At 34.1% G+C, this 19,911-nt stretch overlaps 1 protein-coding gene across 6 annotated transcripts in view; it reads right to left on the minus strand.

Annotated features, from left to right (window-relative positions):
* Nucleotides 1–19,911, minus strand: part of LOC105340715 (multidrug resistance-associated protein 1) — a 411,670-nt gene that overhangs the window by 14,093 nt on the left and 377,666 nt on the right. For all 6 annotated transcript variants that reach the window (XR_010707346.1, XM_066065106.1, XM_066065104.1 and 3 more), the window contains 4 exons: nucleotides 15,256–15,357; nucleotides 13,785–13,931; nucleotides 10,865–11,023; nucleotides 5,049–5,215 (listed from right to left, as the gene is read on the minus strand). Coding sequence is in view for 5 of the 6 variants with exons in the window: in XM_066065106.1 (XP_065921178.1) it covers nucleotides 5,049–5,215; nucleotides 10,865–11,023; nucleotides 13,785–13,931; nucleotides 15,256–15,357 (575 nt within the window). In the remaining variant the exon portion in view is untranslated. The remainder of the gene's footprint in view (nucleotides 1–5,048; nucleotides 5,216–10,864; nucleotides 11,024–13,784; nucleotides 13,932–15,255; nucleotides 15,358–19,911) is intronic.

A 19,911-nucleotide genomic window follows, 5' to 3' on the forward strand; every position in this document is an offset into this window, starting at 1 on the left:
CAAATAATTTATAGGCATGGTATCATGCTAATAATCTTTTTTAAATAGATTAATTCACACCGTTGTTTTTTATAAAAAAGCATTCAATACCTGTTTCCCTATCAATTAATCATAAACACGCAATTTCAAATTGAACTATTTTTTCCCTCGCAATTTCATCTACAGGCATCAGACTCTGTGCTTATCCTTTGTTTATGTCGCATACCATCGCAAGAGTTATCGTTCGTTTCTGTACTATCAAAAACATAAACTCATAGATCTACCACTTGCTATCTTTGCTATAGGCATTTTAATGGATAATTAAAAACGATGAAGTAAACATTTAGAGACATACCACAGTTCTATTATCAAAAACGAAGTTTGAACGGAGGTCGAACATTGGGGGGGGGGGTAGAGAGTTGTGTGCCCTTAGTTTAAATAACATCCAATAGATTTACCACGAAAAAGGGCAGGAATTTGACCTTTGACGTAGAAGGTCATGAAAGCAATTGCAATAGGCGCTTCCGCCTAAAAATGAAAGTAAGAACTGTTTTACAGGAACAAAACTTTGTATCAAATTTACGCTGCTTAATTTTCTGCGATTCGGAAATCATCACGAACAAAGTGGAAATTGGATACCCGTGGAAACAAGAGGCCAATAGGCCTTAACAGTCACCTGAGTACCATAGTCCATACACAAACTTGTCGAGGAGTCTCATATATACATTTAATTAAGTTTCATTCTGGAGTACAAAAAATATAATATTGTAATGATGACCACCTTCCTGCCTGAAATCTTTGAAAAAGGACTATGAAACCTATAATTTTAGCGAAAAACTTATAAAGATCATATTAGAGAGCATGACTTGATATTGAAAATGTACAAGAAAATAGTCGAGGATAAATTTTTATACTTTCAAGATAGGTTTTATGTGTATATGTTTTCATAGATAAACTAAAACAAGGTGGCTAGTAGAGTTGTTTTATTTAAAACAACCTCCCATCCCCCATCCCCAGGGCAGACAGAAACTCTCCCTGTGGGCATTTAGACAAAAAACATGAAAGAGAACAGCTTACAAAAATGATGAATCAAAAATGTACTGTACAGTATATCTGGTCCAACATCTGAATTTTCTATCACTGCATACCTGTGTACACCATTTGGTATTTATACCAAAATCATTTTACATGTACTTTATATCAGTGATTTTGGTTAGCCAATTATTAGTTTACTATTAATGCATGAGTCTCGATATATTTGTTTGTTTAAAGAATTCAAAAACTGTTTTTGTTTCAATAAATAAAAATATCATACAACTCCTTTTAAATTACATTATATTTAATGATTAATATCTTCATTTTGAAGAAGCAAGGGAAAATAACTCCATTATAAAAAGCAAGGGACGATAACTCAATTTACTTTCACAATATCTTAACTTATACACAGCTTCATTCTTTTCTAAATACACATGTATGTGAATTATCTCATTTCTTTCATTGAAATTCCTCAGCAGAATAAAACAAGAGGCCCATGGGCCACACCGCTCACCCGAATAACAGTTCCTTGTAACATTAAATTTGGTATCATATGCTATTTCTATTTTAAACTTTGAAACCCTTTCTGGGGCCCCAGTATTGGTCCAGGGTTTATGGTTAGCTTTAACAATTTACACTATTTGAGGATGCTTGCATAGTAATCTCACAAACTGTAGAATTGTAATTATCGAGAAGAAAATTTTAAAACATTTTCCTTATATATTTCTATGTTAAACTTTGAACCCCTTCTGAGGCCCCAGTATTAGATTGAGGGTCACGGCTTTAATAATTTAGAATCTACAAATCTACTTCTAAGTTAAAATTTGAATCCGTATTGGGTCACCAGTATTAGTCCAGGGGTCACTATTTTAAAAATATTGAATCTACATTATCCAAGGTTGCATGCATATTAATCTCACAAATTGTAGCATTGCATTTCTCGAGAAAAAGATTTTAAAACATTTTGCCTATTTACTTCATGCTATGTTAAACTTTTAACCCCTCTTGGGGCCCCAGTATTAGATTTTACCAATTTAGAATCTACAATAGCCATGGATGCTTGCATAATAATCCCACAAACTGTTGCACTGTAGTTCTTGAGAAGAAGATTTTCAAACATGTTCCCTATATATTTTATGTTAACTTTAAACCCCTTCTGGGCCCCCATTATTAGTCTTGGGGTCACGGCTTACACAAATAAGAATCTTGACAATTTGAGGATGCTTGCATAGTAATCCTTAAAACTGTTGCATTGTAGTTCTTGAGAAGAAGATTTTAAACACTTTCCCTATATACTTCTATGTTAAACTTTGAAACCTTTCTGGGGCCCCAGTGTTGGTTCGGGGGTCATAGCTTTTACAATTTAGAATTTTCACTATTTGAGGATCCTTGCATAATAATCTCAAAAACTGTAACATTTTAGTTCTCGAGAAGATTTATAAACATATTTCCTATATATTTCTATCCCCTCTTGTTGCCCAAATATTAGTCCGGGGGTCACGAATTTAACAATTTAGAATCTACAATAGCCAAAATGTATGCATAGTAATATCTCAAACTGTTGCATTGTAGTTCTTGAGAAGATTTTTATACATTTTCCTATACATGTTAAACTTTGAACCCCGCCTGGGGCCCCAATTTTGGTCCGGGGGTCACGATTTTTGCAATTTAGAATCTTCACTATATACATGTATACAAGCTCTTGTGTAAATATTGGCATTTCTGGTGCAGTGGTTCTTGAGAAGAAGATTTTTAAACATTTTTCCTATGTATTTCTATGTTAAACTTTGAACCCCACCTGGGGCCCCTGTTTTGGTCCGGGGGTCACAATTTTTGCAATTCATTATTTTCACAATATATGCAAGCTCTTGTGTAAATATTGGCATTTCTGGTGCAGTGGTTCTTGAGAAGAAGATTTTTAAACATTTTTCCTATGTTTTTCTATGTTAAACTTTGAACCCTGTCTTGGGCCCCAGTTTTGGTCCGAGGGTCACGGTTTTTGCAATTTAGAATTTTCATTATATATACAAGCTTTTATGTAAATATTGGCATTTCTGGTGCAGTGGGTCTTGAGAAGAAGATTTTAAAACATTTTTCCTATGTATTTTATGTTAAACATTGAACCTCGCCTGGGGCCCCTGCTTTGGTCCGGGGGTCACAATTTTTGCAATTTATTTTTTTCACTATATATACAAGCTCTTGTGTAAATATTGGCATTTCTGGTGCAGTGGTTCTTGAGAAGAAGATTTTTAAACATTTTTCCTATGTTTTTCTATGTTAAACTTTGAAACCTACCTGGGGCCCCAGTTTTGGTCCGGGAGTCACAATTTTTGCTTTTTTTTTTCACTATATATACAAGCTTTTACGTAAATATTGGCATTTCTGGTGCAGTGGTTCTTGAGAAGAAGATTTTTAAAGACATGCACCCTATTTTCACTGTTTTGCAATTATCGCCCTTTTAAAAAGGGATTAGCCCTTTTGTTAGCAATTTATAATTCCCTTCCCATAAGGATGCCTTGTACGAAGTTTGGTTAAATTTGGCCCAGTTGTTTTAGAGAAGAAGTAAAAAATGTGAAAAGTTTACAGACAGACAGACGGACGGACGGACGGACAACGGGTGATCAGAAAAGCTCACTTGAACCTTCGGTTCAGGTGAGCTAAAAATAAGACAAATATACTCCACCGCCCCCTCTAGCCATAACACTTGCCTTACATGTAGGTGGCATGAAATATTATTGACGATGACAGCTTAATGTTTTTTTCTAAACATGCAGTCAGTTTTTATTCTGTGTCAGTAGACCTTATTTAAACATCCTCTATACATTAACACTAAATGATGATGCTTTTGGCAAAAATCCTAACCCTAAACACTATATGAGATTTTCTAAGATCTAATACATTTTTACTAAACAGCCATATTGGTCCCACCCTTAAACCTGAACCCCTGACCCAGGGCCATGAATGCATTCAGTTTTTTCGTCACATGTGCGGGAGTAGAGAGGAAGATTTTTGAAAATTTGGTTTTTTTTTTGCATCTTTGGCCCCGCCCTTGGCGCTCTAGGGGTGGTAGAGCCATGAAATTCATAATTTATATTCTTCTTACCATAAAGATGCTTCACACCAAAAATGGTAACAATTAGCCTTGAAGTTTTCAAGTAGAAGTTAAAAATGTAAAAATGTAAAAACGACGACGGACGAAGACCAATTGCAATAGGTCACCTCAGTGACTCTGGTGACTTAAAAACCTAAAATAAGGTTTAGGGAAGGAAAGAAAATCTTCAAAGATTTAATACATTTTCACTCTGAGGCCATTATGGGTAGGGCCATGATGGCCTTACCCAAGGGCCTTGAACCCCTGAAACAAAATTTTGGTAGAGGGCTTCATTGACATCATAACCATGCATTTAGTTTTTTTCAACATGTGTTGGAATAGAGAAGAAGAAGAAGATGGACAAATTTTAATCAGAAAAGCTCACTTCGTCCATTGGCTCAGGTGAGCTAAAAAATTAACAAATCAAACAACCATCATGAGCATACCCTTCTTTTGTTTCAAATAAAAATGTTTAAAGATGAATCTCTACTTTTAATCCATGTGATTCAAATTCCCTGCGCATATTCTCAAAATAAAGGCACACTCTTCAATATGATTTCCATATCACATGGTACTTAATATTAGATTTAAAGTTAATTAGTTTTGTATTTTAGAAATTCTTGAAACAGAGGTGTGAGGCATGTCAATCACCGATACTTATTATCTCAACATTTCAAATAGATATAACTAATTTCAGAGGCCTTAAAAAATTGTGTTAAAGGCCATCTCTAAAACATTTACAGCTAAACTTTGTTGTCTCGAACCAGATGGGCCTGTTTAAAAACTTTGAGGTATTGGAGTATTCGAGATATGGAGGGTAAAATAGTTTTAAAAAATAGAAGGTTGGGACTTCGACATATCCATTGTTATCGAGATATCATTGTTCGAGATATCGAAGTTCAACAATATCTAATAATTTTGGTTATTTTTGTTTGAACATTACCTCAGATTTTCTCCACCCTCAGTACAGTTGTGATATAATTTTTTTGGCAAAGATTCAACAAATGACTTCAGATGTGCATGCTCGAGCGCTCTCCAAATAGTGGTGTCTAAATGAACATCAAAAGGATCCAAATTCATTCTTAAGGTTCCAGAGAAAAGAACAGGTTCCTGAAAATGTGTCAAAAATTTAATCAAATTGAATGTATGCAAAAATTCTAAACATAAATTATATAAACTTTATCAAAAATTCTTTATATACCATGGGCCTTTAACACTTTATAACTGATATCAGAACTGGCTTACAATCATAATGCAGTCAATGATTTTGTAAAGCATGAAATCAATTGATCTACTTTGCAAATAGGCAGATGAGATAATCCTAGGGCCTCTAAAAATAAAGAGAAGATTTGACAAAGAATTATAAGAAAGGCATATGTACGAAAGCCGAGAAGGATCATTCGAGATTCGAGATTCGAAATACGAGATTCGAAATACGAGATTCGAGATTCGAAATTCGAAATTCAAGATTCAATATCTAAATTAACCAATCAAATCATGGATCTGAAACCTGTATCCTAGCAACATCAAACTGTTCTAAATAAAGATCATTCGTACATGCTCTTTCCTACAAATAAATGTCTTTATAGCTCTTAATAAATGCTATGTTCACTTCTCCCTACCTAACTAAATAATTATGTGTATTCACTTTTACACAGAATATCTAAGTAGACTAGTAATAATGCAGTGTGCTTCGCGGATCTAAGTGATTTTGTTTGCCCTGGTGCATTTCCACCTGATGCGTTTGAACCCTGGGGTATATCACCACCAGTAATAGTTTAAAACCCGGGTTTATTCACCCCTTTTGTGTAAAAATGCGGTTATGGTATGGAACTTCATAAGCATAGCTAATTTTTTCTGTAGGGGGTCCTAGGCCAATTTAAAAAAATTTTACTATGTAAATTTAATAAGCTCCAATTTTCCAGAGGAGGGGGTCCAGATCCCCTGACCCCCTCCTTTCTAGATCCCCGCATGAAGATTAGTACATGTATCTAAATAATCTAAATATAAATAACCTGTCCTGTTTCACTAATAAATATAAGCATTACTTATCGTTTTTATGTATGCATACAGTGATACACTAGTACTATGATTATAAACAAATCATTGAGATATTATCACATTATACGGAATTATTAATAAATACAATTTTTTTTTTCTTTTCCTCAGTAAACAACTTATTATGAGTCTTACTTTTGGAATTGTTTTCAATATAGAAGGATACCTACTCTCTACAATTAAAGGTGGGGATGATAGCTAGGGTGCCAATTTGTTCACATTGCCGATTTCTTGTGCAGAGAACAGTAAAACTTTTTAAAAATTTGATTGTGCATAAATATTTCAAAATTAATTGTTGTACATGTATTTTGTTATAATTCATTCATTGATATATCAATAAGAAAGATTAAAAGCATATGCTTCACAGCCAAGTTAAGTTTCTCTGTTGTTTCCTACCCCCCCCCCCCCCCCCCCCCCTCCCGCACCAAAATTGCCAATAATAACATATAAGTCATACAAATGTTTACTTTTTTTGTAAGTAAATCTCTAAGGATGTAAATAAGCACTGCTAACAAAGATGTGTGTATTTAATATACTACTATATTACACTTAGCCAATCAAATGTAATCAGGATGAAGCTACAAGGGGTGAGTGGTGCAAATTTACCAATTTGTCGCCATACACACAGAACACCAAATAAAGAAACTGTGAGTGGTGTGTGGAATGCATAAAAGATGGCGGCAAATTATCTCAAATAATCAGTGCAAAAACCAACAAATAAACTGTTATTTGTTACATATCCTGCAAAAACATTGATAAAAAATGTTATCGTCCCATAACATAGCCGATTAAGTTAATGTGTACATATGGTCAACGTACATGTAATTCTAATATACAAGAAGGCGGACGTATCAGGCGGGGATCCAGAAAATTGAATTTCAAAAATGATCGGTGGAATTACATTAAATGCTTTGAAAATTGTTTTAAACTATCGCACGGGTCAAAATGCATGATAGAAGCTATGTACAGTGTAATTTGAAACTTTCATTTTATATCAATATGTAGTATTACCTATTATAACAAATGAGAGTATAGCACAACTGCCACAAGCACTACATGTCCTTTACCGGCACCACCTCCCTCCCCATAAAAAAATGAAACAATTGTCGTTTTATTTGCTAAAATGTGTGTGGATTTTTCTAAAGGACATACCCGATTAGAATTGAAAAAGAGTCGTACGATTAAAACTAATTTTGTCAATTTTTTTAGATTCATTTGGTTATATTTTGGTCCATTTGGGTAAATAGATGCACCAGCGCAAGTCTTATTTATATATAATCAGGCCATAATTTCAAAATATTTTCAAAAATTAATAGCTTTAAATCCAGTGGATGAAAAAAAGGAAAGCAAGTCGAACTCGATGAGTGCTAATACCTGTGTTGAATGAATGGTACAGTAGGATATGCGCAAAAAAGTCCCGTCTACTCTTTCCTACCCTATATTTATTGGAATATTAAATCCGATTATAAGAGTCAAATTAAAAATCAAGTACGGATATGTACCTGTTTATCAAAAGTAAAACTACTCAAAATTTATCTACAGTGCATCGTTATGGAGCTACACAAAAAGTTTTATATTAATTTGCCGAGCCAAATAAAACAAGAGGCCCATGGGCCACATCGCTCACCTGAGGAACAATAGGTATGATAAAATCAGCTTAATGGAGTCATAATACAAACTATCTGGACAATGTACAATAATACATGTTGATCCTGTATAAATAAAATCCATTTTCCCCTAGATATTCTTATGTTTATAATCATTAGTCCCTTTTCTAACAGGACGATTTTATAGTCATATCATATGTTGAGTATTGCAGTTCTCAAAAAGATCCTTAACAATTGTTTATATATAGGATATAAACGTACATAAACTCTGAACCTTCTTGTGAGGCCAAAGAATTGTCCTGGGGCCAAAGTCTTAACAATTATAAAGAATCATCTGGCTGATTAGTTTCTGAGAAAAAGATTTTTAAAGATTTACCATATATATTCCTTTGTTAAACTTTGACCCCCATTGTGGCCCCACCCTACCCCTGGGGATCATGATTTTCACAACTTTGAATCTACACTACCTGAGGATGCTTCCACATAAGTTTCAGCTTTCCTGGCTGATTAGTTTCTGAGAGGAAGATTTTTAAAGATTTACTCTATATATTCCTATGTAAAACTTCGATCCCCCATTGTGGCCCCACCCTACCCCCGGGGATCATGATTTTCACAACTTTGAATTTACACTTCCGGAGGATGCTTCCACACAAGTTTCAGCTTTCCTGGTCTTATGGTTCATGAGAAGAAGATTTTTAAAGATTTACTCTATATATTCCTATGTAAAACTTCGACCCCCATTGTGGCCCCACCCTACCCTCGGGGGTCATGATTTTCACAAATTAGAATCTACACTACCTGAGGATGCTTCCACACAAGTTTCAGCTTTCCTGGTCTTATGGTTCATGAGAAGAAGATTTTCAAAGATTTACTCTGTATATTCCTATGTAAAACTTCGACCCCCCATTGTGGCCCCACCCTACCCCCGGGGGTCATGATTTTCACAAATTAGAATCTACACTACCTGAGGATGCTTCCACACAAGTTTCAGCTTTCCTGGTCTTATGGTTCATGAGAAGAAGATTTTCAAAGATTTACTCTGTATATTCCTATATAAAACTTCGACCCCCCATTGTGGCCCCACCCCTTCCCCCGGGGGTCATGATTTTCACAAATTAGAATCTACACTACCTGATGATGCTTCCACACAAGTTTCAGCTTTCCTGGTCTTATGGTTCATGAGAAGAAGATTTTTGAAAATTTCTCGAAAATGTTCATAAATTCCTAATTATCTCCCTTTGCAAAAGGGCTTGATCCTTAATTTTCACAAATTTAAATCCCCTTAGGCTAAGGATGCTTTGTGTCAAGTTTGGTTGAAATTGGCCCAGTGGTTCTTGAGAAGATGTTGAAAATGTGAAAAGTTTACAGACAGACGGACAGACGGACGGACGGACAGACGGACGGACGGACGGACGGACAAACAGACAGACAGACAGACAGACGACAGACAAAATGTGATCAGAATAGCTCACTTGAGCTTTCAGCTCGGTGAGCTAAAAAACCTGGAAAACGAAGAGAAAACAAAGTGGGGACAGAATAACTGGCAAACTAATTAGGACTTTATAGCCCCCCCCCCCCCCCTCTTGAAATGTATATACTGAAAACAGATTATTGGAGTACAACATCCGCACACAATTTAAAGAAAATTTCATGTTTTTTTTTATCATTTTCGCTAGCTAATGTAAGACATCACAAATACCCCAAACCCCCTCACGGAAAAGGAAATGCTAGGTGATATGAGAGAGAGAAAGGGAGAGAGAGAGAGAGAGAGAGAGAGAGAGAGAGAGAGAGAGAGAGAGAGAGAGAGAGGATGAAAATCACAGGTGCGCTAACACCGTTAAAATTAAAGCTTCTTGTTGGTCTGCCCTACCCTAGCTACCTCCTCTCTTTTCTCCTTTTAGAGGCTTAATTATTGTCTATATATGCTTGTAACAAATCAAATCAATTTCAAATTCTAAATCAAAACTGAATTTGACACTACAAAACTCTCTCTGTGTCTGTCTGTCTCTCTCTCTCTCTCTCTCTCATATCGACAATGGCATTGCCATACCCTACAATACACTATTCTTATCTGGATTTTTGTCTTTGAGGTTGTAAATCATTATATCTTCTACGGTTTAAAACTTTATCATAACCTATATTTTGACATGTCGATTATTTCATTGAGTTTCGTTTCATAGCTAAAACATTTAGATTAAACAGATCTTTCTTCGCGAGCCGATTTTTACACAGTTGGGGCGAATACACTTCGGGTTAAAATTGTTCGGGGGGAAATACATACAGGGCAAACAAAACCACTTAGATTCGCAAAGCCAACAGTGTTATTTCTAATTTTAATTGTTTATACTGTGTGGGGTTAATTCATCAATGTTAATTTAACCATGTTATAACCACTATATAAGAGCTATTAAGACATTTATTTGTAGGAAAGAGCATGTACGAATGATCTTTATTTAGAACAGTTTGATGTTGCTAGGATACAGGTTTCAGATCCATGATTTGATTGGTTAATTTAGATATTGAATCTCGAATTTCGAATCTCGTATTTCGAATCTCGTATTTCGAATCTCGAATGATCCTTCTCGGCTTTCGTACATATGTATAGTTGGCCACTGTGGTAAAAAAAAATCATCACTGAACTAATAGAATTAGATCATCGGCATTATAATATGAACAATATAGAATTGACAAAAAAATAACAATATTTTGTGATCTGCTACAAACACCACCATTAATGAATTGCTGCTGAATATAGAATTTCTCTAGTGAGTGAATGGCTAGAATTGCAGGTTTATATACAAATTGATGCAAAAAGACACATTCTTAAATGAGTACCAGGTAGTTGTGCTTTGACTTGGTAAGGTAATGATCAATATGTTCTAGGTTAAGGAGTAGGTCATGACCTCATTAATGGCTTAATATAAGCTTGGCTGAAGGTCACTGCACGTCCTCTACCCAAATTCACTCTGTGGTTGAAAATACGAACCAAGTTTGGCCAATGGGAAAGAACCTATGGTCTAGACATGTGAAATAAGTCTGGACATGTAAGACTGTCTGTGGAGACACTTAACAATAACTATAAAGCATATATTACCTGGGGTATAATAGTGAGTTTGGACCTCAAATGATGTAGTCCCAATTTGGATATGTCTACCCCATCAATATAAATGTTGCCACTTGCACTCTCTATTATTCTGAATAATCCAAGCAGTAATGAAGATTTTCCAGCTCCAGTTCTTCCAACAATACCAATCTAGTAAACATCATAAAAATAATGTTTAAGTTATCCTTGAACTCTTAACTCCCTAAATAAGGCTGTCCAAAGTTAGGCTGTCCGTGTTTAACGTTATATTCAAAATACAAACCTACGAAGGAGGGCATTAAAATTAAAATAAACAAAAGGACTATATATGATAAGGGCCTAAAATGGCCCCCTAAAATGAACATCATCATTTTACTGTAATTCTTTGTACAGATATATATGTGGTGTTTTTACATTATGGTCATTTTGATACAACTGCCCTTAATTTAGAAATTTGACATCTTAAAGACAACCTTTTCCCACCATTTTTGCATTTTTAGCATAAAACAGCTTGTTTTAAAGCAGTTTTACTTTCATGCTTGAACAAACAAAATATTTTAATCAGCGATGTATCTAGCCAAGGCTAATATGTGACAAAATAAATATCCTTGTTCAAGCATACGCTGTATATTTCCCATTCATAAAAAGATAAGAAAAATGTCGATTTTTGATTGATTTTGATTGAATTATAGAAATAGCGTCACTTCTGCCGTCATATACTGCCAGTGAGTGCATATAAATCAAATGAATAGGTGAAAAATATATTTTACATCAACTCTTCTAAAATATAATGTTACATAACATTTTATTGTACCTGAAACACTTAAAAAAATGGCAAACTATGCGGGCCAAATTTAACTCTTAATATATTTAGTTCTTTTCAAACAAGTGATTTTTATTCATCTATAATATAAAAATAGAGTAAGCATTCAAATTTCATGTAGACTAGCTTTTAATGATTTTTCCTGTCAATCATATAGACAATTCTATCAAATATTCAATATAATTAATACATATTCCCAAACATTTTGTATTTCTATAGATTCATGGTATTATTTTTGCTACAAAAATAAAATCAAAAGGAAAAAAAAGTATATAAAGGTATTTTTAACAGAAGAAATTAATAAATGAAAAAAACATATCGCTGTTTATTAATACCATTTTTCATCTAAGGTGACTTCACAAGAAACCGTGTTGAAAAAGACAGTACATGTTCACAGCACATTGCTCTTTATTTCTCTCTTTTTCAGAATTCTAATTTGTAATGTTTGCGTGTGTTTTAAATCTTAGAAAAATATAGAGGTGTTTTTAAGATGAAACCCTACTAGAGTAATATGATACACAGATTTTTAACTGCCTATTTTTCCTTTTGAAAAGAAAAGAAAAAATAATTAATAATTGAAACAAAAAACCATTAGTATGTAAAATCAAAATAAATTTTTTGAGAAAGTCAGCATTAAAATGTTTCGTTTAATAATGAATTATCTAATAGATAGTATTATCTTGTGCAGTGTGAATATTGTAGGCATGAAATTTTTAATTATTTTGAAAAAAAAGATAGCTGTAAAAGACAATTTCATTTGCTGTTTCTAATCTTAAAGCTGACATGAATTCATAAAAGCATTTGGTTGCCATATTAGTTTCGATCGCTCCTCTACTGCCACTGGGGTATATATACCGGTTGAGAAAGTTACGGTCGGTTGCTTTCCGATCGAGGCATTCGCGTTGCACGGACTTCTAAATGCATGAACTACACATTGTAGTAAAAAAGAATAAAGAAAACAACAATCAATGAAATACAAAATATATTTATTCTTTGAAAGGATGTCCAAGGTATCCGTATTATTTTGCACAGACAGTGCTGCCTTACTTCGCATGCACATCGAACACATGTGTCGTTCATACAGAGTGCATCTTCATGAAAACCCCGGCGACACTACATCCAACACAGTAGCTAAATGATAGTAAATCCAAGAAAGTAACAACGTTTCCATCCGTTCCTACAAAAACGCCCCATTGCTAAAATCCATGCGATAATTGACATTGCTCGATCTGCCACAGTGTGTGGTTCACGCATGTGCGATGTTATAACATACACAGGAAAACGGTCTACAATTATTGAGGAATTTTTGAAGTATCTGCGCCTGGATTTCAGTCTGTCTTTTTTCGTCGTTTATTGGATATATCTTGCCAGTGCAGTGGTTGTCATATTGTTTTTGTTCAAAACGCGTTTTTACAAGTCTTTTCGTCCAAGGTAACGTGTTCGGGTGTATGAAATTCCTGAATGCGGTGAAGCATGGATAGTGCTCTCGGCCTTATATAGGGTGTGTGTAGCGATGAGCAGAACAATAGAAATCGACAACTAATATGGCGGTAGTCGGAGATAAAAGGGAAATAATGCGTATTTATGAATTCATGTCAGCTTTAACTTTAAAATTCATGTGATCTAGATGTTTTAAAAACGTAATTGATCATCAATTGTTATGAAAAATGGGAATTGTACAGATATCGTACAAACCGTATAAAAAAGCGCGTATGAAAAATGTATCGGACCATGTGAGAAACATATCGTATCGTACAAGAAGCTTACCGTACCATGTGAGAAATTGGTACAAACCTTACAGCATGTGAGAAGCATGTGAGAGAAGTACAGCTGATGAAGTAGTAAGAAATTATATTTAGGATTTTTACCTTTAAATGTTGTTCATGTATGTATCATTAAACATGATCAGGGATTAAAAACCTCATAATGTATTTTGTAAACCCTTGTAACACATACGTATGCACACACATGACAACTGGCTTGTCACATAATATTTTCATTTTTTATTTCATCACTGTTTCATGTTTGACTATATAGGCCCACCCTGACTACAACCATTAAGTATTTTTTCTTGTTATCAACTTAATATTAAGATAAAAAAATCTATACCTTTTCAGAGGGTTGAATTCTGCAAGTGATATCTTTCAAAACCAAATCCAAACCATCTCTGTACCTTACACAATAGTTACTGAAAACAATTTCTCCTTTTTGAGGCCATGTTTTTTCTGGTGTGGTCTCTGCTATTATTAAAGGTGCCTATAAAAACAACATATATTAGGCCTGCATGTTCTTATGCGAATCAATAATAGTTTTACAATGCAATCATTCTAAGAGTAAGATTATGTTTTACCTATATGATATAAAAACAGACTTTGGAAAAAAGGAGGTCAAACAAGCTCACTTGAATCTACCTTCAGGTGAGCTAAAAAGCAATGGGTATGTTCACACAAATACCACATTCAATGTTCTCATGGTCTACAGAATCAACATAAAAATATAAGAGTTTTGTTCTTTTTGACCTAAAGGGCATTAATTCAAATATGCATTCATTTATCAAATTTGAATTACATTTGTCAAAAGTCACTTGTGTACATCTCTTCATTTTATTTACCTAAAGCAGTTTTAAATTATCATTTTGCAGTTTTTTTTCATTTCTTTATATTGCTACTGACAACTTTTTAAATAATATATAACCTTTAAACCCACAAGAAAATGAACACTGGAATTCTATTTTTTTCTTAATTTTGTGTTGCTGATACAGGGATTTATCAGCCTATTTTGGGAAACACCATTTTGAGGGAATTGGGACAATGGATTAACATTGATGAATTTGGGAAAAATTTCATATGTTGCATACATGATCATGATTTCAGGGTGTAGTCCATGTAGACTATTGAATTTGGACAACCAAAGAGCTAGACCTTGAAAAAGATTCCAGTTTCATCATACAGATACATATATAAGATTCCTATATTTGGTCATTAGAACAAGTCTTTTCCTGAAATAAACATTTTTAAAGAAATACACAATTTATCAACATCCCCTTTAAAAATCCAAAATGCATTGAAAATATATTTTTCCATTTGAAATAACTTTGAATGCTTATCTCTATCTATGTGTATATAACATGATACATTTACAGTATACCACATAATAACAAAAAACGGAGGAAATTTGGAATAAAAGTAGCGACATTTAAAGTGAGTTTCTAAACTTATTTTATGACTGAAGCATTGTTAAACGAGTTAAACAGAGAAAATTTATAAAGACATTTTGGTTATTTTAGGAAGTATCTTTCCGACAGAAATCAACATTAGCACTTTTCACCATCTGTGAAAAAAACTGCAATATTGGGAAAAATTGAACAGCTATTTTCAATCGGGAATTGGGCCAAATTTCGGCTCCAGAGAAGGTGCTGATGAATCCCTGTGATAAGAGCAGTCTTTCATACATATTTATGAACCTTGTCTTCATTCAAGAGTTGGTTCCTGATTCCTGAATTTTACAATGTAGTTATAGAATATAATGATTTTTCAGATAAATAAAAATAGTTGAATCTTATCATTATCGAACATATTACCTCTCTTGGAATCTCTGAATATTCTTTAACTCTTTCGACAGCAATAATATTAGTCTCTAGTTCCGTGGTCATTCTGACAAGCCAGTTGAGTGTCTGTGTGACCTATATAATCAATACAATATGTATGAACTTTTCTTTCTTATAAAATATTTTCATAAAAGATTTATCTATCAAAGACTTGGTGCTGACACGCAGGTGTGTTAAGGGAGCATATGGGCAATTTAGCATTTTATTTTAACTATTATACTGTAAATTCCTTATATTACGCGAGTACTTCATTCTGCAATCTCGAGGTTTCGGATTAAATCGAGAAAATATAAAATCACGAACACAGAATTTCCATCCTTATTTCTTATAGTTTTTTTACTCTTAAAAAATAATAGCGAGATTTTAAAATCTGCGAAAGGTGCTTCTTGCGATTTTACACAGATATTAATTCCTCGTGGTTAATTAGGAATCTACAGTATTCAAAATTGTGAAATAAATAACTTTCTTGAATCAGATCAAAAACTTAGTATCATCCTATGGAATAGATGTCTAAGCAATAAAATCGTGCAGTACATCACTGTCACATCAGTGCATTATCACGTGACAGCTATAAATAGCTTATGTATATTCCTTAACATTAAATGAGATAGAAAACCACAACCTGCGGTTTCCACAAAACAATAAAAATATCAAGTGACGGCAAAACATCTCAGTTTTATCAAAACTGCTGCTATAAGAGTCCTTTATCTTTCTTAATCAAAAAGTTATTCATCTGGTTCTCAAAAAACTTTACCAACTTCAAAACAACACATAACACAGTATTCTAGCAGCATTTTTCAATTTAAGCATTGATCAAACTATCAATACATGTTAAACTTGACCAAGATATTATTATGATAAACCTGTATAACAAATTACATTTCAAAATGTGACAACCCCTGTGAAGAAAATGAATGGAAACTGCAAATAATTGAAAATTGCTTGATCGTACCCAAAATCGAACTTGACCTAAATATCATACTTGAGCAATCAATACGACAGGGTGCCTAGGGATTATAATCATTTGAAATCTGCCTAAGTTACTATTTACTTAGGACTACATACAGTACCGATCAGATAAAACTTAACAGAAAGTAAACCCCAACTAAACCCTGGGTTGACTTTCTGGGTTTACTCTGGGTTTACTAGAGTGGACCCAGAGTATAAACCCAAAGTAAACCCAGAGTGGACACAGAGAGTAAACCCCGATCAGAAGTATACCCTTGAATGCAGACGCTAACTGTGTATTCGGATTACACAAGGGGCAGGAATTACAGGCAGTAGGATGGAAAGATAAAAGACGGGTCTGCTTCACACTTCAGTGCGTACAGTTGACCACAAAAGCAATTTCCAAGTAAACCCAAAGTAAACCCCGAGTGGACCCAAATTTTCAAAAAGTAAACCCAAAATTAACCCCAAAATGGTTTAGTTGGGGTTTACTCTGGTGTTAGGTTGGGTCTGATTGGTACTGTAGATGCAATGTTCGCCCAAAAGCGGTATTTATTATATCCATAACGCGATTTCACATCGGGGTCGAAATTCATATATTTCGTATTTTATTAACTGACTGCTGATCATGGATTGTTTAGACATACATATAACATTGGGGCATTGAGTGGATTCAGGAAAATTTTGGGGGAGGGGGAGGAGGGGAGGGGAATCATTCACGATACTACATCTTTTTTATTTTTATATGCCTACTTAGCAGAATTTTCAATCACAAAGTGTTAGTCCCCAAAGATAAAACTTGAGACAAAAAGAAAAATATCGATATATGAAAGCATCAGATTAAAAGATAATCAATTTCTAAACTGATTTCTGATTAATTTTTCTCCAACTCTCTCTCTATTGGATTTTATAGTGCTAAAATTTGAGGTCCTGAGTCAGAAATTTAAATTTAAGTGTGTTAAGTTATATGTTTTATAAACAATTTTTATTTCTCCTTTAAATCCATTCATTACTTTCCAAATGAAAGCTGAATACTATGATACTAGTAAATAACAACACATTGTGTGGAATTAGCAACGACATGTGCAGCTATTTAATATTTGGCATATTAAATGTACACACACATAATTATGGCATAAAGTTGGATCACATGATTTATCTATTTAATAAAACAATTCTGAAAATTTAAACTTTCCGCTGTACGTGTCGTCCTAAACTGGTATTTAACACCTGAGCAATTCTTTATATAGCCTTGCTTATAAACCGGTTCTTAAGAACCAGGTGACACAAACAGGTATTCGAATGAAAACCTTATATATCCGGATAATTAATTCATTATTATACCAAGGAGAAATTGATTTCTGTCTAATTCGTCCCTCAAACGAAAGAAATCATATTTATTTGTCTACCTGTATATATTCTGTGATTGCATGCCTCTTGGTTCAAACAATGTTCATTCAATAGTATGAAAAAATCTCAAGATTCCCCCTTTTAAACGCCCACTCTAGCTTAATTGTCAGATTTCAATTCACGTCTAAAGATAAAAAGTCTAAGGGGATTTTCCATTGCTAAAAAGAAGAAGGTACCTGGGTGATAACTATCAGTGACTTCTGGAAGGAGAAAAGATGTCAACATTCTCCTTTATAAATCTCCTGTGAATTTTTATGAGGGAAAAATGATAATTATGAATGAAGTTGTCTTGGAAATTTTCCCTTTAATTGATATCAATTGCACTTCTTTCCCGAAAGTTCCTCCTCACTGGACACGGCCTTTGCTCGTATTTCCGGCTGAAGCTGCAGAATTGCCAACACAGGGCCCAGAACTGAAGAGGACGGGGTTTCGCAGCAGAATCTCTCCCCCAAGTAGAGAGGATCTCTCCACAATTGCGCCACCAGATTACCAGGTAAAGATATTATTTTAGCATCTTTGTTAATACCTTATTTCTCTCCCTCTGACGAAAAAGATAACAAAAAGAAGCCGGTGTAACGTAGAATAATGACCCCCATAGAATAATGACTGGGGGTCATTTTTCGACGTATAATACTGACCCCTCGGTCATTATTCTATGTAAAAAAATGTCCCTTTTGCCTGAAGAGTAATAAAGTGTCATTTTCATAAAAATGAGCCCACTCTACATGAAGAAAAGTGACCCCTGTAGAATAATGACCATCTTAGGTGGCACGGGACAGTTTTTTTGATACAATTCATTGTAGCCAAGGGATGCATGTCTTCGGGACTCTGTAACTAGAATTTCCTCAGTTCCCATTCAGCACAAATACCTTTAATTCACTCTTTATAAGGCCAATCACCAATTTCTGAACAAAATTACTAGTCAAAACCTGTAAAATTCTCTACACACTGGTTTTTATGAGATTTCGACCTTTTCATATTTTGCTAATTTTTGATAATTTTTCAGACCTCCCCCAGCTTATTCCCTGCAGAGGGTTGACCTTCCGTACCGCGTGCATGTTACACTATCACATGTCAGAAACTTACCGGTGTATAGTTTACAATATCCCATCCATTTACTTTTTGTGTTATTTTACCTTCCGTCTGTAACTTGCAATTCCACTGTGTAAAGTCAACACAACAGTCATAGCCGCAGGTTTCACATTTTACTTCTGATTCTCATGTACCTAACATATGGGGCCTACATATTGCATATCAATTTCAACAAGAGACACCCCTCTAACTATTGATAATCATTAATCAAAGTACTGAAGAACTGACGGGAGTTGATTTTGTCGATGTTCATTTATTTTAAAATCAATGATATGTTATTTTGCATGACAAGTACATGTAGTTTCTAATTTGAATTACGCAAATTTTTATAATATGAATTTTTGGACTTTTTCGACAAGAATGTCGAGAAACCCCCATATGAATCATGTTAAATAATATTTAAAGATAATATTAATTCATTCAAACTATGTATCAGTAATAGAAATATTTCTCGAAAATTGTATGGATCCAAGCAATATTGAACTTAGTCTCGTTCAACCAAGCGCTCTGCTGACACAGTAAATTCCCGGCAAGGATTTACGGAGACAGCCGAGCGTCAAGTTGAACGAGACCAATGAACTCTGGCGTAGGAATACATACGACTACAAAAAATATTTAAATTGTTCGTACCATTTAAAATCTGACTATTTTCAAGGTATTTATAAATAAGTTTCCTTGAAAAACAATGCTTTAGCATACATTACATCGAATTTATCAATTAGTCTTGTCAGCAGCAATGATTTGTGCTGAGGTCCAAACACTGTTTCACTTTCGGTTTGTTTGAGTAACTGCATAGGAGAGTTGATTAAAATCAACTCCCAAAATCATTTCATTAATTTTAGCAACACTCATAAGCCTTCAAGTACAGCAACTCTCAATTTTACAAAAATATTGACGGGTACTTTGTCCAAAACTGTCCCTTGCTACCTTACAGATTACAGTTTTTCAGTATATTTTTTTTTATTATTTGTGAAATAGTCTTTACAATATTGTAAATTTCACTGCAGTTTACAGAAAGTAACAGAAACAGTAATTCATATTCAAATAAACTAAGTGATAGAAGGGATATATCTTAGAAAATAAAAATTCTTCCGTTATAACAAGATACTGACGTATTGCATCAGGGAATGGTTGTCATTTAAACAATTACATTTACATGAATCTCATTATTATGAGTGA

This window comes from Magallana gigas, chromosome 7, assembly GCF_963853765.1.
Source record: "Magallana gigas chromosome 7, xbMagGiga1.1, whole genome shotgun sequence".
Taxonomy (NCBI): Eukaryota; Metazoa; Mollusca; class Bivalvia; order Ostreida; family Ostreidae; genus Magallana; species Magallana gigas.